At 38.6% G+C, this 25513-nt stretch overlaps 1 protein-coding gene across 1 annotated transcript in view; it reads right to left on the bottom strand.

Moving 5' to 3' along the window:
- Positions 1–212: 212 nt before the first annotated feature.
- Positions 213–25513, bottom strand: part of LOC133464909 (serine palmitoyltransferase 2-like) — a 27196-nt gene continuing 1895 nt past the window's right edge. Inside the window, exons 2-12 of the mRNA XM_061747113.1 lie at positions 23614–23808; positions 20847–21001; positions 13839–13987; positions 13613–13737; positions 11125–11218; positions 10704–10809; positions 9117–9336; positions 6469–6595; positions 3113–3248; positions 2827–2956; positions 213–2078 (exon numbers count right to left, since the gene is read on the bottom strand). Coding sequence (XP_061603097.1) covers positions 1965–2078; positions 2827–2956; positions 3113–3248; positions 6469–6595; positions 9117–9336; positions 10704–10809; positions 11125–11218; positions 13613–13737; positions 13839–13987; positions 20847–21001; positions 23614–23808 — 1551 coding nt within the window. The 3' untranslated portion in view covers positions 213–1964. The remainder of the gene's footprint in view (positions 2079–2826; positions 2957–3112; positions 3249–6468; positions 6596–9116; positions 9337–10703; positions 10810–11124; positions 11219–13612; positions 13738–13838; positions 13988–20846; positions 21002–23613; positions 23809–25513) is intronic.

The following is a 25513-nucleotide window of genomic DNA, read 5'->3' as shown; positions in this document are numbered from 1 at the left end:
AGTCGACTTACATCAGAGCTGCGAAAGGAAACGTAATCTGTGAGTGAGGAAACCCTGGCAGCAGGAAACAGCCCAGTTGCCGTTTGCAATTTCATTTTTGCCATCACAGCTCGAGATTCAGCTTCTTGCACGCCGACGCCGTCACGTCAGCTGGAAAGGAAACTTTGACAAAAGTTCATCAGGCGACGACAGAGTCACACACGCTATTTTGTATTTTAAATGTCATTTATTAAAAGCAAATGCAACACAAACTTTACATTAAAACCACGACTGTGAAAAAAAATAAAATTACAATAATCGGAATGCCTTCCTCAAAGTGTCAACGTGTAGTGAATGTAGAGAGGACGCAAACAGCCGTCATGCTGTGCTCAAATGCCAAAAACACCACACACCCCCAACTTTTTTTTTTTTTTTTTCTTTTTCTTTTAAACCAGTGTGAACATTTGTGGGAATGGGCACATGGTCAGACAACGACCAGCTTTCCAACCCACTGCAGTGACTTGTCCTCAAATGCACACCGACACGGTGAGAGGACGTGAGAACACTTGAAAGGAGCACGTTTGACCGTGGCCTGTAGGCCAGGAAAAAGCAAGACAGAAAACAGAAACTCATCACCGAAAGCTCGTGATATGGAATGTCATTCCAGAGGATGATCACAGATGATGCACCGTGGACAAAAAAAAAAATATATATATATATATTTCTGAGAATATTCAAACATTTTTCCCCACCCAAGTTTCACTGCCTGCTTCATGTGAGCGTGTAAAGAGCCCGTCAGCGCGGCAGTGCCGAAATTAAGACAAAAGTAGTCAGTTGTAATACACTCTCCACTCATTTGAAGCTGCCTTTCAGGTAATCATTTATCCAAAAATATATTGTGAAAGGACACAAGCTCATTTCAAATAAATAAAGCCGTCTGTACGTCAGATGAGTGTGGCGGCAGCATCTTCATGCATACAGATCCAAGTTACAGCATGTAATCGTGCTCAGATCACTGATTCACATGAAAGCACTTGAGTGAGAATAAATGAGAAGAGCGAGAGAGAAGTAGAGAAAAAAAGAGGAAGAAAATCACACATGTTGCTCATTAGCTTATAGAAATGTTAAAGACATTAGGCTCAAACTTTTGAGTGCAGGTGTAAACAGTAAATAAGGCTGAAAACTATTTCTAGAAAATGAGCAGTAAAAAAATATTCAGTCCGACTCCCTTGAATTCTTTCCCCGTTACACGTTACGCCTTTTCCTTTGAAACATCTGTTTTGCATTTTAAGAAACAGAGAAACAAAAAACAAAAAAAGCTAGAAAATGTATCCATATATATATATATATATATATATATATATATATATATATATATATATATATATATATATATATATATATATATATAGCTATATAGCCTTTGGTTAGGGAAACAATAATCTATATTCAAGTAAAAGTGATGCGGAAAAGGCTGATCGATAATGTGTCTGTTTGAGGTTTGGGATTCCACCCTAAGGCAGTGCTATAAACATGGTGATAAATAATATTTACATTAATCATGTTTTCCTCTTGCGATGCGTCGGCTGTGATCAGAACTCAAGGCAGAGCTCTGCTCACTTCAGCTCAGAGTTGTTTGGATTACAAAGAAATTCCACATTGTTGTTGTTATTATTGCACAAATAAAATACACATTCAGTGTGTACACAAAAACAGTAAGACTTGGCGTGAGAAAAAAACGCATTCAGGATAAGGCAAGACAAGTCAAGAAAGCACTTTTGCGACGGCAGACGAGACTTTTTGTGGTCCTGCCAGGGAAACGAGTGAGTTATCTGGTCAGGTCGGGGAGACCACATGCCTGGGGAGACGGGTGTGGAGGGACGGGGACAGGGGTGGGAGGGGGTTAAAGAGACTTCTGACACAAAAATAAAAAAATAAGAAGGGGAAAGTACAGTAAGGTGGCAGGAGGGCGGAGACGACGTGGCTCAGTCCTGCAGCAGGCTCTCCTCGGACATCCACCCCAACGAGGGGAGAGGCTGCTGCCGTCGGGAGTACTTGATCTGCAGCAGCTCGCCCACCTCGCTGATGGCCCCCAGCGCCTGACAAAGAAATCACACTGATTTTAACATCAATCTGAACAAATGGTATTACACCGAGAGCTTGACGTGTTAAACAAAACTGCGAAGAGAACTCCCAAGGCAGAGGTGAACAGAAAAACCACAACTGAACAGAAACTCTTCCGCTCCTTTCCACAGGAGACTATCAGCGTTGCAACACACTGCAGGGCACCTGGAAACAATTTACCTTCCTCCTGACATTTTTCTTCTTTCTCTCTTTTTTTCTTTTTTTTTTTTTTCCATGGTTTGTGAAATGGCAACGGCTGGCTTTTCCAAAGACGGAAAAAACGGGCCCGTGCGTGTTGCTCTGCGAAAGCAGACTGATGCCCTTTTAAATGGACTATTACAAACGGTGCTGACATGCTCGGAAGGATGAATGAAGTGTCTTTGGAGAAACAGAGCAGCTCAAATAAAAGTCAAAGCCTGAACCATGTCGTAATCTTTGAAGACAGCTTGGCCTTCGACGTTCTTTTAATAAATAACATGCGGGAAGCCTTCGTTATTCAGCAGGTACACACACACACGGATATAAAATGCACATAAATCCTTCATCCAACGAGCAGGTCAAGTTGACGACTATGGTGCTTGGGATCCATGGGCACTTGCGGTGGATTAAGACAAGCTCTTCAATCATGCGAAGGATAAAAGAAAGTCCTCCAAAATGTTCCTGGTCTGTAACCAAAAGAAAAAAACTAAACTTTTGACTCGACATGAAAGTAACGTGACTTACTGTATCGAGCATCTCCCTGGTGTGAGCGGCTGAGACGCAGAAGCGCGCCCTCGACTCGATGATGGGTGTTGCCGGGAAGCCGACGACCACCGTACCGATATTCCTCTTCAACATCTCGCGGCCAAAGGCCCTGAAGGAGAGAGGAGAGGAAACGTCAGACGCAGCGCAGGAAGAACCTAAAATGACCCGACCTCTTTACCCCAAAGTTAAATTAGAATCTCCGAGGGATGGAGCGTAAATGAAGTCAGAGTGACAGTCGATTTGGTGTTGCGACCTCGTCACATACCCGATTTTGGCGGGCATGTAAAGCATCAGGGGCACGACGGGCGAGTCGTCGTTGCCGTAGATGATGAAGCCCAGCTCGCGGAGTCTCCTGCGGAAGTAGGTTGTGTTTTCTGAAAGCTGTCGGAGGCGACTCGCTCCTGGAAAAGGCAGAGAAAGAAATTTTTTTTTTTAAATGCACTTGTTTAAACAATTAAAGCCAGCTAGAACTGAAGGTATGTTATCATTAAGAATGGGCGATATTTTACCGTTCATGATATACCGTAAAAAAATTTCCCCACGGTAAGAATTTGTCATCTCGCTGTAAAAACGATAAATTCCCCTTGATGACGTTTTTGTGTAAAGATGATGGAAGGAAGGAAGGAAGGAAGGAAGGAAGGAAGGAAGAAAGGAAGGAAGGAATGAAATGAGCCAGAAAGAAAGAAAGAAAGAAATGAGCCAGAAAGAAAGAAAGAAATGAGCCAGAAAGAAAGAAAGAAAGAAATAAAGAAAGAAATGAGCCAGAAAGAAAGAAAGAAAGAAAGAAAGAAATGAGCCAGAAAGAAAGAAAGAAAGAAAGAAAGAAAGAAAGAAATGAGCCAGAAAGAAAGAAAGAAAGAAAGAAATGAGCCAGAAAGAAAGAAAGAAAGAAAGAAAGAAAGAAATGAGCCAGAAAGAAAGAAAGAAAGAAAGAAAGAAAGAAATGAGCCAGAAAGAAAGAAATGAGCCAGAAAGAAAGAAAGAAAGAAAGAAATGAGCCAGAAAGAAAGAAAGAAAGAAAAAAAGAAAGAAATGAGCCAGAAAGAAAGAAAGAAAGAAAGAAAGAAAGAAAGAAAGAAAGAAAGAAAGAAAGAAAGAAAGAAAGAAAGAAAGAAAGAAAGAAAGAAAAAAGGATAAATTCCCATTGATACGTGTTTGTGTAACAAACATGGCGGATCTGAGTTATTACAGTTTTGCAGTACAGGTGTAACTCATTTAATTGGTTTTTATCAATTCAATTCAATTGGTGTAGTTTAGTATTTAGTATCTTTTAGAGCAGTGATTTGGGGGCTCCAAAGACTGAATGTGGTGATAGATTTATAGTTACAAAGGTGGAGTTGAATTGATATTTCTTTTATCGTCATTTTTATCGTTATTGGGATAAATGGCAGAAATTATCGTGATACATTTTTTAGTCCATACCGCCCAGCCCTAGTTATCATTCTGAATCAGCTAAATTTGCTAAAACATGAATAATTTCTTTAAATTTGAATAATTTTTACCTATTTTTGTCACTGACAGCTGCTTTCACTAAATTTGACTAAAATAAAACCTCTCAAGTCATCTTGGCATATGAACAAAATGTTCATATGTGGCGCCCCCCGCGTTGCACCTGCTCCGAGAGGACGACTAATGCTTTTATTACCATTATTAAGAGTTTAGTGACCTCATACGCATTCCAGTCCACCCCAGTGAAAGGAACATGCATTTAAAAACTCCTTTCAGAGTATAGATGACTTTTTACGCAACGGATTCAAAGTGGGAGAAGAAATCAAAGCCAGACTTTCTCAATATCATGTCAACTGAACTGACGGAGACAGAGCAAGTCTCCAGAAAGACTGATGGGTTTTACAGGGCTCCGTTCTTATTGGGAGACGGTCTCCGAAGACAAACAAAATTCCTTCAGCTGGAGGTCAAGAGGCTGAAACCAAGTCGAAATGAAATAGACATCAATCGTCACGTTACAATATGAGGCACGGTGTGGATCCACTGGCTGGGTGCTCGGGCCGGGCCTGCACAGATAGCATCTTAACCAAACAAATAACCAGATGCCACAAAGTGCCAACAGCAACAAACATCTGCCTGGTTGCAGCTTGAAAACAAGAGCAGAAACAACATGGCTTCAAAGCAACCTGAGTCACAACAAAGTCTGGCATTATATTTACCCCCAGATAGTTTCCATTGTCAAGAAAAACCACATGTATTTGCGGCACAAAGTCATCAGTAGGCAAAAAAAACGTGTTTTTGCTTTTCATATGCCTCTCTTTTTATATTAAAGACAGCTTAGTTTGTCCTCGTATGTCCCATCCATATATTAAAGTCCGTGCTTGACTCCACTCTGAAGTCTGGCATCCTTTCCTCAGCGACATGAAGCCAACAACAAATGTTTATCGAGCAGCTCAGCTGTCTCTGACTTATTAAATCATCATCTGAACCTTAAAAGGCTTCAATAAGAAATAGTGAGAAAGCTGCAACCAATCAGCCTGTCAATCTTCTACAAGGAAAATTAGTCTGGTTTTCTCTTCTTACTTCCCAAAAAATATCAATATTTAACTTGAAGAGACTACTCAACACGTCTGTGAGTGGAAACCAAAAAATACATTAAATTAAAATTGGTCGATGCTGCCATCTAGTGGTCAGGTAAAATAACAGCAAGCAAAAGAAGAAAAAAAAAATCAATCAATCAATAACTACTTAATTTCTATTTTTGGTGTACCTGAAGATTTTAACAGTTTACTAAGAAGGAGATTAATATAATTGCTTTTTCCTCTCTTGTAGCTCGTAGACGTATTTTAATTTCAATGGAAGGACCAAAAACCTCCATCTCCCAATTCTTGGTTGAAAGACCTGATGTCATTTTTATATTTAGAGAAAATTAAATATGGTATTAGGGGTTGCTCTGATAAGTTTTCTTATATTCGGGAATAGGTTCCTTCTTTCTTTTGTTAATTCTTTGGCATCCTTGGAAGATTAATTTGATCTGATTTAATTTAATTACAGGGAAGTATGATATTGCTAACCATGTCTAACTTTTTTTAGGGTTCCTCTTATGTCTGTTTATTTTAATTTTTTATTGATTTATCTTATTTCTTTTTTTAAATTTCTTTTTATTTTTTGTTGTTGTTGTTTTGAGTGTCCTGTATTTTATTTTATTACTTTATTTTTCCTATTATTATTGTCTTCAGTCAGACTTTGATTGGTAATTGGTACTTACTTTGGGACCTGTTTATAATTACGTATTTTACAGTGTGTGTGTTTTGGGGTGTTTGTTATGTTAAGTTTTGTGTCCTTATTTATTTTATTAGTTTTTTTTTTGTTTGTTGTGTGTGTGTCTGGTTAAATATAAAACGGGGTATTCTGTTGAACCCTTTAAAAAAATATTTATTGTGTAATATAATCTACATGGACTACCCAATAAAAAAACATGTTAAAAAAAAAAAAAAACTACTTCTCCTGAGCTCCCACCTAAAAGATCTCATTGGCACATAAACAGAAACATGAGGCAATCAAAAAAAGATGCCCAACAACTGTATAGGATTATGATTAAAGCTGCTTTTGGACAAGTTCCAGCAGAGCTCCCTACACAACCCCACAAACATTAAGACATTTTTTGGCACTCACCCAGTGAGGTCCCGTCCTCTCCCATTATAATTTTCATAGAGGTGATTATCTGCTGAGCCACAGGAGGGGACATGGAGGTGGCGTAGAGGGCGCTGTGAGAGTGGCAGCGCAGGTAGTCGATCAGATCCTGCAAGAGAAGATACATTCAAGTGGTTTTTAGTGGGTAAACTATTACAGTGGTTCCCAACCTTTTTACCTTGGAGCCCCCCAAACCGTACGTACTAGCACCAAAATAGTCTTTAATTGAAAAAAATGAACATTAATTATGTTTCTGATACATTTCTCTTTGGTTTACTCTGTATACATATGACTTTGTTTTTCTCCAATGTATAGAATACGCACAAAAGGACATAAGGACAAAAATATTTCTGAAAAATGTCTCTTTTCATATGAGACCAACATTTTTTAATATGTTTCCTTTAACAACCTGTGGGAGTAGATTAAATGTTGAGTATTGATATAATAATAAGTAGGGCTGTGCAATTAATCAATTTTAATCTAAATCGGATTTATTAATCAAGACGATGTTTAAAAAAAGGAAAATGGATTTTCCTTTTTTGCAGCTGGCTGCATTACAGACAGAGCTCGTCTAGTCATTTTTGTTTGGTCAAGAAAATTGTAAATGTTGTCACTTTACTAAACTCAAGGAGGATTTACAGTATCTTTCAATTGCACTTCATTCCCAATAGGGAAATTTGTTTGCTATTTTTCTTTAAAAATAGATAAAATATTTGAAACAATTTATTCCATTGTCTTTTGTAGTTTTACCAAAAAAATCGAAATCCAAAATCGGGTTTTCAGAGAAAAAAAAAATCGGGATTTTATTTTTGTCCAAAATCGCCCAGCCCTAATAATAAGGAATTAAATTGTTTCCTGTGTTTGTCTCCAGTGTATAAAAAACACAAAAAATATTCCAAGACATTCAAAATTATTCCTAACAATGTCTTATGAATGACTCATTCGCAAATATTATTTTTACAACTGCATAATTTCAAAGCAGGCAAAGTTTCAACCGCCCCCAGGTTGGGAGACACTGAACTAGAGGAACATTAGTCATCGACAGCAGAAACTCATTTATTTTAGTCCTTCTGACTTACAAACTACACGAAATGTACCACAACAATAATGTGTAAATGTAGTAGAACAAGGGAGTGTCTTGTTAGCAGCTTTACTGCATCAAATCCGGATTTTCAGAAAAACGGGAAGCTGAATTTCCCACTCCGGTATCTGATGCAGCAGGAGCCGGGACGTTGCTCAAGCTCCAGAGGATGACTAAGAGTCCCGGCCACTGCAAACGTGGGACCTGTGAGCAGCTGGCCCGAGGAAGGTTTCATATCATGTTGTAGGGCTGGGCGATATGGCCTTTTATTAATATCTGGATATTTTTAGGCCATGTCACGATACACGATATATATCTCGATATTTTGCCTTAGCCTTAAATTAACACTTTGATGCTACAATCACACCAGTATGATGATTCTATATGTCTACATTAAAACATTCTTGTTCATACTGCATTAATATATGCTCATTTTAAACTTTCATGCAAAAAGGGGGAATAAGTCAAATTTACCAAAACTGTATTTATTAAACAGTTACTAAGCAGTGAGTGGCACAAACATGAAAAGTGTCATTTCAAAACAGAAAGTGCACGTTGCATCTCTGACTCCCCGTCTGAAGAACATCTGCTAAGAACATCTTGTGGTCCTGGTTTTACCTGGTTTTACCTGGTTTTACCTGGTTTTACCTGGTTTTACCTGGTTTTACCTGGTTTTACCTGGTTTTACCAGGATGACGTGGTTTTACCAGGTTTTATCTGGTTTTAGCAGGATGAGCTGCTCTGAGCAGGAGGGCCCTTAGAGCATCTTTATATTAAGACTAATGTAGGTGTAGGGACTGCAATGTTTCATCCTCTCCTCCTTTGATTTGCATCACTTTCACTTACTTTTAGAAATATGACGTCATATAGTCTTGTTTGACTTTGTTTCGATGATAGTGATTGATTTCAGGTGGCCACATTTAAGCAACACTAGGTGACGTTTCTCAGCTCTGGAAGAGAAAAGCCTGAATTATGGTTCTGCGTTAAATCGACGCCGTACCCTACGGCGTAGGGTACGCGGCAACGCGCACTTACGCCGTAGGCTCTGCGTTGGTGTAACGCGGAACCATAAATCCGTCTAAATGCTCGGCTGCGCGTGTCGCGCTGAACGGCCGTGCGAGGAGAAAACATCCCCTCCCGTCTTTACTAAACCGGTTTGCTTTGAAAAGAGTCCGTCGCGCGTAGCAACCGCGCAGATGAGCTCACGGCGCAAACAGGCCGAGTTTGGGAAAGTTAAAGTAAAGTTAAAGCGAGCGGCGGTCCCGGACAGCAGCACCGACACCTGCAGCTGGTCGGGGGCCAATGATAATGCACACACGACAGCACGTGACTGACGTATCTCACAGGCTTTTTTTATGTCTCAGAGAAGGAGAGACGAGACGAGAGAGTGAGAAAAGTCTGTCATTTAATGCCCGCGACTAAAAGCAAACGTATACTCGAATATTCACGATAGAGTCATTTTGTACATCGCACGGAGTAGAAGATACATCGCCTATACTCGATATATCGCCCAGCCCTATCATGTTGTCCTCTTTGGTCGTGTGCTTACTTTTCTGCCTCCGATGTATCCACCAGCAGCCCCGAAGCTCTTGGTGAACGTTCCCATCATGATGTCGACGTCTCTGGGATCCAGGCCAAAGTAATCCACTACTCCTTTCCCGTTGGGTCCAAGGGCGCCGATGCTGTGAGCTTCATCCAAGTACAGATACGCCTTGTAACGCTTTTTCAGAGCTATGACCTCCGGCAGACGTACGATGGACCCCTCCATACTGTGGATTAAAAATAAATATTATTATTAGAATTATTATTATTATTGCATACCCACACTTAAACTGACACCAAAAATCTGACTCTTACATCGGAAGGCAGCCTATTTCACATCACTGGAAAATACCTAACGTTTATCTAGTTACGTGTTTGTGGATACAAGCAGTTTCACAATCTTTGTATTTAAGCAGAAACAGTGAAAGTGAAACTTTCAGTGTACGTATTTCAGGAAGTTTCTCTCACTGATCAATAGGTGTTATTGCTTTTATGCAGTGTTGGGGTAGTTACCCAAAAAAAGTAATCCATTACATATTACTAGTTACTTTTAAAAAAGAAATCCCTTACACTACTTAGTTACTGGTTGCTGAAAGTAACTAGTTACATTACTAGTTACATTACTTTTGGATTACTCCGCAATATCACCTGAGCTGCACCAGAACTCGATTGCCAATGAACAACATTTACAGGACTGTCTCAGAAAATGAGAATATTGTGATTTTCTGTAATGCAATTACAAAAACAAAAATGTCATACATTCTGGATTCATTACAAATCAACTGAAATATTACAAGCCTTTTATTATTTTAATATTGCTGATCATGGTTTACAGCTTAAGAAAACTCAAATATCCTATCTCAAAAAATTAGAATATTCTGGGAATCTTAATCTGAAACTGTAAGCCATGATCAGCAATATTAAAATAATAAAAGGCTTGCAATATTTCAGTTGATTTGTAATGAATCCAGAATGTATGACATTTTTGTTTTTTTTTTAAATTGCATAACAGAAAATAAAGAACTTTATCACAATATTCTAATTTTCTGAGACAGTCCTGTAGTTGGAACCTTATTACTGCAGTGCCCAGATCAGCACCAGAAGTCCCGTAAAATCACGTAAAATCACGTTAAAGGCTGATTTATGGTTCTGCGTTACACCAACGCAGAACTTACGGCGTAAGGTACGCGGCGACGCGCACAGTACGGTGTGCTACGCCGCGTACCCTACGCCGTAAGTTCTGCGTCGATTTAACGCGGAACCATAAATCTGCCTTAAGTCAGACAAGTGTTGCGCAACGCGTGAAGACGCATGAAAGGCAAGTTTGATTTTCTTTTCTGTTCTCCCGTACATGTAGCTGAAAAGCTTAAAGTAACTAAAGTAACTTATTTTTTTGTCTTAGAGTAACTATAACGGGATTACCCAAATTACAACTGTAACGCGGTACATTACTGCGTTACTGGCGAATGTAATCTCGTTACAGTAACGCGTTACACCCAACATTGCTTTTATGACATACAACTAGAAATATAGGGGAGTGGGGCACTTTAAAAGCTATTACTTGACCTTTTTTTCTTTTTACGTACATGCATACCTGTATATACCTTCCACCACAATGAGGATTTTCTTCCACGGCCTGTGTGTTCTGGGCTGTCCGTGAACGATGGCGTCTCTCAGCAGCTTCTCCAGACTCTGCATGTCTGCAGACCAGAAGAGTTCGTCAATAAATACAAGATACATACATTCCCGCTCCAAAAAGGTATACATTTGTCTGGAGGGCCTGCAGTAATATGAGCGCCTTCTTTAGTTAATGTATGAGTTTTAAATATTTCATGATCACAACGCTCTTAAACACAGATCAATTCCTCACCAGTTGGGCGGCCTGGTTTACTCTGACTGCTTTGATAGTCATTTTAAATAACCACGTAAAAATGTTTGCTTTGTTATTTTTCTCAAACCAACAATAATGCAACTTAGTACACTAAATAGATAAAAAAATCAAACTTAACACCCACTGTTGTGTTTGAAGACTCGGATTGTGGAGGCCGACAGCCGAGCACCGAGCACCAGAGACGCGTGATTCAGCTCATCGCTCAAGATGAGGCAACCCTACGAGGGAAAAAGAGGAAAAAGATGACCCGGATGTAAGAAGTTCATACGTTTTAACAGGTGATCTTTATATTTATTTTATTTATCAGACAATATTTATTTATTTAGTTCGATCATGTGCTCAAGATGGTACACTCATTCATAGCATATCGTGTAATCATTTGGATCGAAGAGGAATAGGCTGAAGCTCTGAGCTTAGAAATGCCCACCCTTTAACCTTCACATTATTATTATTTACACTTTCTACAACAAATGCTTTCTAGCATTTCCACCCAAAAAAGAAGCAAACACAAAAAAAATATATGTAACAACAAAGAACCAGTAAGAAAAGAAAAAAGGGAAAATAAATAATAAATAGTCCTGATTAAAACAAGGACAAAAAGATCAGTAATTATTACCTGCATAATTCCATAATTCTCTCTCTTGCATCTTATCCTTCAATCTTGTTGGTATTTACCAATCATGGTCTGTTTTAAACTATTTTTAAACTGTATGATGTTTTTACTTTGTTTAAGATTATCTGGCAAGCTATTCCACAACTTAACCCCTGTAACTGAAATACACTTTAAGTGTTGTTTTAACTGTTGGTTGTTTGAGATTATAACTCATATTCATCTCTATCCTTAAACAGTTTTTGTATGTTGCAGGGGAGTGAATTATTCTTTGCTTTGTATATTATCTGTGCCGTTTTAAATTCAACTAAGTCAGTCAATTTTAGTGTGTTTAATTTCCAGAACAAAACATTTGTGTGATGATAAAATCCTACATTATTTACGATTCTTATTGCTTTTTTTTGCATTAGATAAATGGGTTGAAGATTTATTCATTAAGACAACAAATCATTTTAAACATAAGAAGAAACAGTTCTTCTCAACGAAAAGTCGTTAAATTGCATCTTTCGTGCAGACTGAGCATGAACCTGAATAAAAGATTAACTTTCTTTAAAAACAAACAGTTTAATAGTCATAAACCACAAGCGGTTACAGTAAATGTGCTCACTGCAGCAAATCATTGACCTCTTGCCTCACTTGTAAAAATCCCGACACCTGACTGCTCACATGTTTTACGTAATTTCCTCTGGCTGAAGCACAAATGAGTCTGTTACACAACGGCTGAATTATGCTGCGAGCCCGCGCTGATGAAAACTCACACTGGCAGAGAAGAGACGCCCAGAGTTGAGGATTTTTAAGCCCTTTTAAATAGAGCTGGATATCGATTCAAATGTCAAGAATCGATTCGATTCCGATTCTTAAGATTTTCAATTCAATTCAATTCTATTTTATATATTTTATATTTTATATATTTATATTTTATTTATAAGATTCAGAATCGATTATCACCATTTGATTCGATCCGATCCGATATTGATTTGGGTTAATGTTGCCTGGATTAAATAACTATTGAAATAATAATTTCACAATAATTATTGTGAAATAACTAAGAAATAAATAACTCAAATAGGCATTTCAATATCCATTTAAAGTGCAAAAAAAGAAAGAAATTGCAACAGCTCATAGAGTAAACAAATTATTTTAGCTTGTCTGATTTATTCTGTCACCAGACACACAGTTAGACATGAAGCACCCGACATTTTTCAGGTATTTCATGACAAACCGTGTCCGATAACAGAGAAACCAAACAAGCTATAGTAAATATAGATAATATGAACTTCATTGAACGAATATAACATTTAGAAATTTAAGCTGAAATGTCCAGCATTTTCTCCAAAGAAAAGTTCATTTAGTTCAGGAGTTTCCAAAACTACTGGGACTACTGGGATTAAAGTTCACCATAAAATGTAATGATGGGAAAAAAAAAAAAATAAATAAATAAATTCATCCAAAAGAAATAAATAAAAAAATAAAAATAAAAATCGATCTTTAGACATACAAATCGATTTTTAGGAATTAATAGGAGAATCGATTTAGAATCAGAAAATCGATTTTTCCAACACAGACCTACTTTTAAAACACTATTCTTTGGGATTTCACAGCTCTGGTTGTGTTTTCTCTCTAGATTATTGTTCATTAGCGTCATCCAGCGTCATCCAGCCGAAGCAACGGTGGATACGGAGGAAAGAGAAATCAGCGGCTGACATGAGTGATTGGTTGGGGTTAGAACAACACCGACCTGGGACGACCCAAACCTCCGACACGCCCCGCCCTGCACGCTCTGAAAGCTCGTACAGGAAGCAACACATGTAGAACAGCCTGAACTGTTTGGGTTTGGCCCACACTTCTCAGAAAGTCTCTTGTTTTTACTCCCAGAACGGGAAGAATGTCACCCCCCCCCCCCCCCGTGAAACAGATTACAACTATTGTAACGCACAATAAGAATAATCACATGGGAAGAAAAAAAAAAGAGAAAGCACAGGAAGTAAATTAAATTCCTCACCTTCCCCGTGAGGGCAGGAATGTTCATTGAGTTTGTCGCGAAGCCCATGCCGAAGGACATGGAGGACTCGACGCCCAGAAACCTGGCAGCCAGCTGCTCCAGCTCCTCGTGGATGTCGAGGTTCCCTGAAAACGACGGGGATACGTGTTATTGCAACGTCTTCTCTGCATGTGACGACAGTAAAGGTGTTGAAGCATCTGACCCCACTGCTGCTGGAAAAGCTTACCCATCTCACAGCGAGTGCTCGCCACGCCGACTCCGTACTTGTGTGTGGCTTCGACAGCAGCGTCGGCACAAGTCCCGACGTTCTCAGCGAAGCCCAGGTAGTTGTAGGAGCCCATGTTGATGACTTCTTTCACCACTTTGCCCGTGTGCCTAAGAGAGAAACCCACACAGTCAAACCCAAGACCAGAGGTGTCTTCAGTATTCACATTCATTACTCAGGTAGAAGTATTGATACTAGAGTTTAAAAATACTCCTGTAGAAGTTGAAGTATCAACTCAAGTTTTTTAGTCAAGTAAAAGTATAAAAGTACTGGTTTCAAAACTACTTAAGGTAGTAAAAGTAATGTAAGGGGGAAAAAAGCCATTGAAAATGAATGCATCTTAGTATAATGCAAATATATTAAAGAACCATATATGTGTACTATTGAGCATTAACATGTGTTTCAGAGAGCAGGAGATATGATGACTAGTTGCCGATAAGTATTGTAATGGTGCAAAAAGTCAAACTTCAGAGGCATGTTATCATTTATCCTAACCTTTATTGGAATGTACATCCAAGTTTAGTTGCAGGAATCTGAGGGAACGGATGTAAGAACAAAACTGGACAAGAACATCTGAAACAACCACAACCAAATTCACTCTATCCGGATGGAGCAATTTAACTGGATAGTTATTTTTTTTAAAGGCCGAAATGAAATAGAGTAACGAGGCTGTTTTTAAAATGTAAAGAGTAAAAAGTACAGATAATTGCGTGAAAATGTAAGGAGTAAAAGTAAAAAGTCGTCTGAAAAATAATTACTCCAGTGAAGTATAGATAACCAATATTTCTACTTAACTAAGGTAACAAAGTATTTGTACTTCGTTACTTGACACCTCTGCCGAAGACCAGAGTCCAGACTCTTAAATGATACTAACTAGGGATGTCCCGATCCGATCACGTAATCCGAAATCGGGCCGATCACGTTGTTTCAGACTTGATCGAAATTGGACGTTGCATCCCGATCAGGGATCGGATGTTTATATTATTCTCATTATTTTGATCAACGCATCAAACATATGATGGAAAAAATGCTTAACAACCGGTGTATCAAAAAAACGGTGTATAACGTGTCCACGTAATTTTGCGTGACAACGCTGCTGATATAAAGAAAGCTATGGGTGAGGCCGGGGGTGCGTGTGAGCTACCTCACGCAAAGTGAGTTCAATAATGTTGTTTGTTTGTGGTGATCTGCGCATGCCTTACAGCGGAGGCAAATAAATAAAAGTTAAGTTACAACGGTGACTGAAACACGCCGCAGGCGGTGTCATGCATTCTTCCCGACTTTGCGTGCACGAGCGTGATGACACCAGGGTGATTCTCACGAAACTGTCCTAACTTTTGCAAAAACAATTTGGGGTCAATTTTGCTAGGTTTTTCTCTCATTAGTAGCAAGCAGGGTCTCAATTAACTGGTTCAATTAAAATGAGTGATCAATACATGTTTTTTAATAAATTTTTGTAATGTTTTATTGAGTCATTGACCAAATAAGTTCATTACCGTAACACATTTTCAATTGATGATAACTGAATATGTATGAAAAGTAGACCTTTTATTTTTTTCATGTATGTTCTATTAATAGTTCAGAATAGCCACATAGTGTAAACACTCAGAATTTTTTTTTTATTGATACATTAATTTTAGTGATTATGTTCATTACCGTAACAAAATTACATGTTTTACACTAAATCTTTCTTGTAGTGTAAATTTTACAAAAAAAAAAAAAAAAGTCAATTCAGTAATCTTAAAAGACTTGACAAATAGTTCCTGTACAAAAATAAAATTTGAAGTTTTCACTCATTCCCATCCAAATATTTACATATATAGCAAGTGTTACGGTAATGAAAAGCTGTTACGGTAATGAAAAGTTTTGTTACGGTAATGACCTCACACAGCATTCTTACATAGAAGCCATGTTTTCAGTATTCACAAATTAGGCTATATGGTCCAATCTTTTTCACTGTTTATTATGTAAGGCTACATTAGAACTACTGAATGATTAGATTGTCTTGGGTAATGAAAAATTAAGCTTGACTTTACGAAAAAAATAATGAATCAAGAGCAATTCAGAGAACGTTTAATGTAACCACAATCAACAATAACATTTTCAATTCATTAAAACATAACAGAATGTTATGTATAACATATGCATAACAGAACCACTATCAATAAAATGTAAAAATAATCAATTCAATACAATAATTAATACAATACAATAATCAATGAACAACCTTCAACAACCCTCCAACCCTCCTCCCCCTTTCTACCCTCCCTTACTTGTGTTTTGCCCATATTTCTGGGGCAACACTGAAATGCCTGGCTGATGATGTCGTCGGCATGGGTTCAGGGATGAGGTCCAAGATGTTCTGCTTAAAATACCAGACCTTGTCCCCTGGGATCCTGGTCGCGGGGGTGTAGAAACAATTTCCACCTGCAGACTCCATTGTTTCAACCTCAAATTCATCACCTACGATCTAGAGAAGACAAAAAAATAATCACACTCAGTGTTAAGTGAGCTGCCCTACAATAGCTCAAACAATGAACAATCATGCTTCAGGCGAATGGATAAGCCACGTTAAGAAGCAACTAACCCTGGTCGTGCAGCTTAACTCATTGAGTGCCGCAATGTTTTCCAAAGTTTTAACCCTGGTACCAGCAATTTAGACCATTGTTGACGATTTTTGTAGAGCCACATCATATTCTATGTTATATCTATGGACACATACTATGGCTCGTTTGAAAGGTGAAACTTTCTGCTTCAAATAGGGACAGACCATTTATTTCTACGTGCCTCTGTTCCTGAGAAATCTCAAGCTAAACAGGCCAATTTTTATCAAAATCCCTGCTTTTTTTTCTAGAAAAGGAAGCGTCTTTTATGATATGTGCTCTATGCCTGTCGCTCTCTGACACTTGCATTTCTGGGTCAACGGTCTTGTATAAGATAAATGTTGTTGTTCTATTTACAAAACCACCATGGGGGGCGCTACAGAACAACAATAACATATTTCTACTGCTGGGCGAGAGAAGCACCGTGCCATGCAACAGCCACTCGCCGCGGAGTGGCCGAAGCAGGTCAGGAACACCAGCCCCACCAGTGGTCACTCGTGGGCCTGCTGAAGGCTGTGGCACGACATGGTGTGAAGAGAAATTACCATCTTATTACAATGTAATAATCTTAAAACCTTGACGTCACTTAACACCAACACATTCCTACCTGTGTTACCGTACCAGGATACAGGCATCCGTCATACTTAACAAGCACCCATTGCCCAACTCCAATAGAGTCCTCATTTTCCTTCTCTTCTCTGAGAATGACTTCTTTTGGAGTGTAGCAGTCACATGCAGGCTTACAGAAGCATGACACCTCCCTCACTCTGATCTTCCCTGGTTCTGTTGCGATAAGCTAAAAAAAAACAGAAAAGTATATTACGTATATTAGTATATTACGTTACCCACACACACACATTCTTGTAATGCTATCTTTGTGACGACACACAGTTCTAACCTCTCTCTTTCCTTCCTTCTGGATTCCTCAAGAAGGTCTGGATCAGACCTAACCTTTTCTCTGTGCTTCTGCACCCTGGCCTTTGTTGCTTCTCTGGCTGCTCTCTGTTTTGCCACATCTCCTGATCTTAATTACAAAGGTTATACAACATTATTGAATACCGCCAGTCTTGATACAAGTATATTTCTAATATTGTAACACTTTACAATAAGGGTCCCTTAATTAACATTAGTTAATACATTATTAAGCATTAATATAAACTAATGTGCTAATTAATTCTAAGTAATGCATACATAATGATAACTAATTACATTATTCAACTTTTATTATTACTTAATTTATTAACTAACTTTGAGTAGTAAACAGTTCTGCTTACTAATAGGCTACATTAATGAATCCTAAATTATACGTAATAATGATCTGTAAACTGTTAATTAATGCTTAATAATGTACTAACTAATGTTAATTAAGGGACCCTTATTGTAAAGTGTTACCAAAGTAAGTCTGTAACCCATTCCCGTAATTTTTTATGACTTATTAAATTAGCTAAAATGGCTAAAGCTAGCTAGGTAGTTAGTAGATATGAGAATAAATGCTGCTACAGTACAATATAAACCCGAGAAAACGAACCACAAAATCTGTAGCCCCGATTATACATATATAATAAATTACCGTAACACTTCCTTTCATTACCGTAACAGCCTTGCATATGTTACGGTAATGAATGCAGAGCGTTACGGTAATGAATGGCAGTTCCATGTTGCTAGCAATAATTAGCACAGCTAGCATGACTGGGCAGAAATATTTTCACTAACAGTTAAGCTCTATAAAAGTTACTTTTCCACAGAATATAAAGTTATTATCTACAAAACTATTTTTAATATACCCTGTTATGGTAATGAACAGTAGTAGTATGCCAAGGGGTGTATATAATTACAGTTTTTAACAAATCTACTGGAAGAACTTGAAAGATGATCTTACCTGGTAGCCATTTTGCAACTTCTCTTCCACAAGAGGCATCATGGGACAAAAAAACTTTATTTGTTGGAACACAGGGATTTTAATGGAGACAAATATCTCTGTTACGGAAATGAACTGTTCATGCTCCGGACACATATGTTTGGCCCAGAAAGTAGTTATTCACAAATAGTTGGCCCAAAATGGTAACACTGCTAGTTAAAGGGTATAACACCAACCATTTTTTGTATTTATATGTATATTAAATTATGAGGATGTATTGTGATAATTTGGGGTTTAAGATAAAAAATAAAAGCCCGGACACGTTACGGTAATGAACTTTAAGGTTGAAATGTTGTCATAAAATATAGAGTAATTCATTAAATGCAAAGACAACAGTAGTCCTACAATTAGTACATAACCTAGTTTGATATATAATACAAATGTATGATTGTTTTAGTAGTTTAGTCTATAAAATCCTTACAGGCATGTCAAAATGCAATTTCGTGAGAATCACCCACCAGTCTACCGCGAGGAATTGTAGATCACTTCAAACGCAAACATTTTATTCTTTTTTTCCCCCATTTTCATCACCCAGTGCTCTACCTAAGTGACAGTCCTGGGCATTGCTCCCTCTACCAACCCTGGGAGGCCCTGCACTAAGCTCAGGTCTCCTTCTTAACCTGAGGAGTGAACAGACCTTCTCTGGCCGGACGTAGCGCGTGGAAGGATCACGTTATTCCGGCCAGATCCTCCTCACCCCATCTGGCACCCCGGCTGGTCAGAGGGGGCATGTATAGCCCAGGACTGAGGGTAGCTCACGTTAGTTACCACACAGAAAGGGCCTTTACTAGTTAATAGTTGCACTATTATTACTTGATTGTTCAAGCTACCTCGAAGAAAACTCACTGTTTAAGGCCCCGTTTACACATAGCCGGGTATTTACAAAAACAGATATTTCCCCCTCTACGTTTTGAAACATTCCATCGTTTACACAAGATCGTTTTCAAAATCTCTTCGTTCACACGAATCCGCATAAATAAGCTGTTAACGTCATGCCAGCCAATCAGAATCCTGGAAAAAACATCAACAAATGACACGTGTAACTTCCAGTTAAGGCTGATTTATGGTTCCGCGTTACACCAACGCAGAGCCTACGGCGTAGGGTACGCGGCGACGCACACCGTACGGCGCGCATCGCCGCGTACCCTACGTCGTAAGCTCTGCGTCGATTTAACGCGGGACCATAATTCAGGCTTTACTTCCAAGACGGAACGAGAGTCTTTCATTTGGAGTGACAGAGAAGTGGAGTTACTTTTAAGTGTGACTTTAAAATATAAAACAGGTAAAATACAAGAAAATATTGACGGTGGCCAAACAAATTGTGAACACAGGTCTCACACATGAGGCTGGTGACGTTTCTGTTGCATAATGTGACGTTCTGAAGCCTAAATCTCCGTTTTCCTCTGTTTAGACGCAAACGTGAAAACTGAGTTTTTGCAAATCTCCACTTTGGCCGGAGTTTTCAGAAATGATGGTTTTTGTGTAAACGAACGGCCAAAACGCATGAAAACGCCTCCGTTTTTGCTCCGTGTAAACGGGGCCTAAGTGCTAAATGATGTAAAGATCTGGAGGCTGATGCACACCTAAAAAAGACTTGGTAAAACAGGTGCGTTGGAGTAGGTAGGAGTGAACCAAGGGAAAAAAAGGGGTCTCCCGCACACTGTTAAGTCACTTGCAAAAGACTTTAATAAGGTAAACAAACAAACAACGTTTCGGTCCACAGGACCTTTCTCAAGCAATCTCTGCTCTGCTCCTTATTAAAGTCTTTTGCAAGTGACTTAACAGTGTGCGGGAGACCCCCTTTTTTTTTTTTTTTCCTAAGTGCTAAATGATAAAATAAGGTGAATGAAAAAAATGAGGGACAACCTGGATCTGTTTATTTTGCATTTGTTACAAAAGTATTGGATCGGGACTCGGTATCGGCAGATATTCAAAATCAAATGACTCAGAATCGGATCGGGGCCAAAAAACCTGATTGGGACATCCCTAACACTAACATCAGCCTCCCGTGTGTTAGTCAACTCAGTTCTTGTTGCATGCAGGAAATGCAGCAAATGCAGGGAATGCAGCTGCTGCAGCCGATGCTTTACTTAGTAACGTTGCAGAAAAGAATGTGACACAGCTTGAAAGTTATCATCAGCGCAGTCTGCAGAAACTCAACCTGACTAGATAGGACTTTAAAGATTTTATGTTCAAGCTGGAAACGGACGCTTTCTTTTCAAGGCCACGTGACAATAGAAGTGCTCCCAGGACAGTCGTCTGAATCACAGCTACACCGCGCCCAGCAGATACCAGGTCAGCAGGAAACCAGCAGGTGTGGCGCAACAGGAGACCCGGATAAATGAAACCAACCCAACTCTTCCTTCTGAGAAAAAAACCTTTGTAACTAAAGAACGGCGTTTCCTCGATGGATGAAAGTCTAAAAAGACACAAAATGAAGCGACCTACTCGAACGTCCAGTTGTAGTTGTGAGTAACTCTCTCCACCAGGTTCACTTTGGCACCGGGAACACTGCAGATCGGCCGGTTCCAGTTGTCTCGGATCCTCATGTACAAGTTCCTGGTGTAAAAGTTCTCAAAGTCCTGATAAAGAGGGACGAAATCCTGCCGGGAACATGATATGATAGAAGAAGATGATGATTAAAAAATGCAAGCAGGCAGCTGTGTTTTACAGAATCTTTAATGGGTTAAAGGGAAATGTATGTCAAAGTCTGAGATGTATCTGGCAGAAAGAGATAAGGTGTGAACTGAATGATGAAACCTGGCTGAGAATATTCAGCAAATTCAGGAAAACATATAAAACATAACAAGGAAGCGTTTTCTCATACGTAATGGTGTTACGACACAGTGATGACTGCACTGATATGAATGTAATTGAATGTCTGGTTGGTTGTTTCAAACATGAGCATTTGTTATGGGCTATTTTATGTTGAAAAAATACTGTCTGATAATGTTTACATCTAAAAAATATCAATAAAAACTTGAATGACCAAAAAAAAAATGCAAGCAATCTTCTTCGTCTCGTTTAAAACGGTTTGACAAGCTCTTTCCACTTTCCTTTTTTTTATAACTACATTAAAACAATTTGCCCTAAACTGGTTAATGCCAATCAACTTGAAAACTGGTCCTTTCCTGCCGAAGATTAAAATAATAACAACAGCAATAATGATAATAATAAACCAATGACAGTATGTTATGCAAGAGGACACGTGGAAAACAACCGCTCCATTCATATCTGAAGTACTAACGGAAGTGAGTACTAACATAAGACGTAAATGTGAGATGATTAGATTGTGGAATCGTTTACTTAATATGCCGGAAGACAGGATCAATAAGAACGTTTTTATTTGGAGTAAATTAAATGGTTCGCCATGGGCTAAAGAAATATTTGCATTATTTGAAGAGGTTGGATTACAGTATATGTATAGGAATAACTTAACCTGTTCAATAACTTCAATAACTTCAACTAGTGATACGTTTTTTGCTTTATTTGAGACAAAATGGTTAAATGAGATTTTGTTTAAACCCAAATTACGAACATACATCCCAATCAAGCACAATTATGGCCCTGAACCTTATGTTAAAGCAAACCTAACAAGAAATCAAAGGTCTTTAAAGGCTCAGCTGAGAACAGGAATCCTTCCCTTGAATCTTGGGCCCCGTATACACATAGCCGGGTATTTACAAAAACGGATATTTCCCCCTCTACTAGGGCTGGGCGATATATCGAGATTTTAATATATATCGATATATTTTCAAACGCGATATGGTATGAGACAATATCGTTTATATCGATTTAAAAAAAAAAAAAAAAAAAAAAAAAAAATTTTTAATTAATGATTTTGATATAGCTTATTTTGTGACAAATTGACATGAATGTTTTATTTGAGATTTGCACAAATGTTTTGTTATTTGCACAACTGTCAACCTCAGTGGAAAAGTCTGCCTGTTACTGTCTACATTGTATTAATTGCACAGTGTATTTTAATTTAATTGTTGTGCAGGAAAGGGATATTTGTTTTATTTTATTCAAGAAGCATTTTTATTCTATATATGCAGGCAGTTTATTTTTATTTCATTTGTTTTATACATTTTGATATTGTGCACACCTCTGTTAATAAAGGAACCTGTGTGACATTTGGCACGAGGCTTTGTATTAAAACTGACTGTTTTTTAAGGGTTTGCCTCAGACAAAAATGAAGCTAACAGAGATGCTATGCTATAATTCTTTGGGGGAAACCCCAATTATGGCACAGAAAAAATATCGAGGTATATATCGAGTATCGCCATTCAGCTAGAAAATATCGAGATATGACTTTTGGTCCATATCGCCCAGCCCTACCCTCTACGTTTTGAAAAATCGTCCGATCGAAAGATCGTTTTCAAAATCTCTTCGTTTACACTAATCCGCATAAATACGCTGTTAACGTCATGCCAGCCAATCAGAATCCTGGAAAAAACATCAACAAATGACACGTGTAACGTCCAGTTAAGGCTGATTTATGGTTCCGCGTTACACCAATGCAGAGCCTACGGCGTAGGGTACGCGGCGACGCGCACCGTACGGCGTAGGCTCTGCGTTGGTGTAACGCGGAACCATAATTCAGGCTTTACTTCCAAGACGGAACGAGAGTCTTTCGTTTGGAGTGACAGAGAAGTGGAGTTACTTTTAAGTGTGACTGTAGAATATAAAACAGGTAAAATACAAGAAAATATTGACGGTGGCCAAACTAATTGTAAACACAGGTCGCACAAATGATGCTGGTGACGTCACAGTTTTTGCTCTGTGTAAACGGGGCCTTGAAGTCGGTAGATTTAAAAACATTCCCGAAGATGAAAGGTTGTGTGAATTATGTGAACTTAATGAAGTGGAAAGTGAATCACATGTTTTGTTATATTGCCCTCTGTATGATGAACTGAGAACTCCATTATTTACTGAAATGTCTGTTAAAAAACCGGAAATGTTCTGGTGCTCTGACGATGAGAGAATGGACGGGTTGTTTAGCTTAAATGTTTTTAAGTTGGCTCGTTTTGTTTCTGAAGCCTGGATAAAGCGTCAGGATTGTTTATATGTTTAATTGGTACAGGATCTGTTTTCTGGCTTTCATTTGCTTTATGTTCCCACTCGGGCTGGGCACGTCATGTGCATGACACGGAAATAAAAAGTTAAATCAATCAAAAAAAAAATAAAACTAACAACGTAAGTGCGGCGTTACCTTCTGCTCGTCTCTCTCGCGGGCCACATGGCACTTCTCGATGTTCCAGTGGCGGAGGAAGTCCCTGAGGTAGCCGAATATGGTGAGGATGCCGTAACCCATATAGGTGAGGACGGCGACCAGGAGGGGCGTCTCTTCAAACGATTCAGCAAACGGCTTCTTGTACAAGCTGGAATTGTGCGTGGCATTTTGGTTCTGGGAGGAGGAAACAAAAAAACAAAGTGAATGAGGTGGACAAGTCGCTTTCAGCTAGGAATGGGTGATATTTTACCGTTCACGATAAACCGTCAAAAAAATTCCCCACGGTAAGAATTTGTCATCTCGCGGTAAAAAGGATAAATTCCCATTGATGACGTTTTTGTGTAAAACTGATTTATGGTTCTGTGTTAAATCAAAGAAAGAAAGAAAGAAAGAAAGAAAGAAAGAAAGAAAGAAAGAAAGAAAGAAAGAAAGAAAGAAAGAAAGAAAGAAAGAAAGAAAGAAAGAAAGAAAGAAAGAAAGAAAGAAAGAAAGAAAGAAAGAAAGAAAGAAAGAAAGAAAGAAAGAAAGAAAGAAGCCTGAAAATCATTACAGTTTTGCAGTACAGGTGTAACTAATTTAATTGTTTTTTATTAATTCAATTTAATTGATGTAGTTTAGTAGTATTTAGTATCTTTTAGAGCAGTGTTTTGGCTCCAAAGACTGAATGTGGTGATAGATTTATAGTTACAAAGGTGGAGTTGAATTTATATTTCTTTATCGTCATTTTTATCGTTATCGGGATAAATGCCAGAAATGATCGTGATACATTTTTTCGTCCATACCGCCCATCCCTACTTTCAGCAATGCAAACATCCTGGTGCAACGTTAAAAAGAGTAAACCCGGGAACTGTGTTTGTTAAAAAGGAGAACATTAAATCTGGGACGAAGCTATTTTTCTTCATTCTCTCTCCAATAATAATAAAGAATGAGTTATCTGTTCTGGGGATCTGTTTACTTATTACATTTCCAACCCTTGGCAGTCCAATGAACCGTGAAAAAAGAAAAGAATGGAAAAGCAAATAAAAGGTAACAACGGGCACGTGCATTCACGCGGACCGACTTAACTCCTGCGTCCCTGAGGACGACCGAGCAGTAAAATGGTCAACAATCCAGGCTTTTATGAATACAAATATTGATCTTGGATTATGAGGACCATATAAAAGAGTCACACGCTGGAGGAGCAGGATAATATAAAAAAATGTGAAGAAAATACCAAGCGAGACGGCGGGTTTTTAACATCGAGGGTCAGTTGCTCATTACAGGCTCTGCCCTGCAGCTTAGCAACCGCTCCTCATGTGACTGGTCATGCTTCTCCAAGAAATACCTCGGAGCTGCAGATATGTGCGTATGATTGGTGAGCGATGAAAACTCAAGTCAAACAGGTCAAAGGAAAACACACTGGAAGCTGTACAGACCTGTCAAAAAGTGAATGTTGTGTATTAAAGACAATTACAGCAGCTAAATACAATCAATCAAACATAATATTTGCCTTTTTTCTTTATGTTTCCACCTGTTGACATCAGATTGAGAGAAAAGCTCGGCCTGTACTACGCAGATATATCATAGGAAATCTCCCTAATTTGCTCTGCAGCTCAGCAGATGATGATCATATTACACGGAGTACATAATACGAGACGTTCCCGGTGTAAACATCAGTCTTCCCCGGCTTCGCTATTCGCCATTTCTAACTATTTTGTCCAGACAGAGATTAAACTTAGTTCAATAATGAATAATCACTTTTTATTTCAAGCTGTGGATCAAGTGTATCATTATTCTTTGCTTGAGTTACAGGTTTCCTCCAGAAAAAGGGTTTTAATACTTGACCTCTGTCTGTCCATTTGTGGCTCCACATTCTTAAGCAATAGGAGCACTTTCGTTG

The sequence above is a fragment of the Cololabis saira genome, chromosome 18 (assembly GCF_033807715.1).
Source record: "Cololabis saira isolate AMF1-May2022 chromosome 18, fColSai1.1, whole genome shotgun sequence".
Classification (NCBI taxonomy): domain Eukaryota; kingdom Metazoa; phylum Chordata; class Actinopteri; order Beloniformes; family Belonidae; genus Cololabis; species Cololabis saira.
The sequence above is the reverse complement of the archived record's forward strand: the minus strand, read 5'-3'. Positions and strand labels throughout refer to the sequence as shown.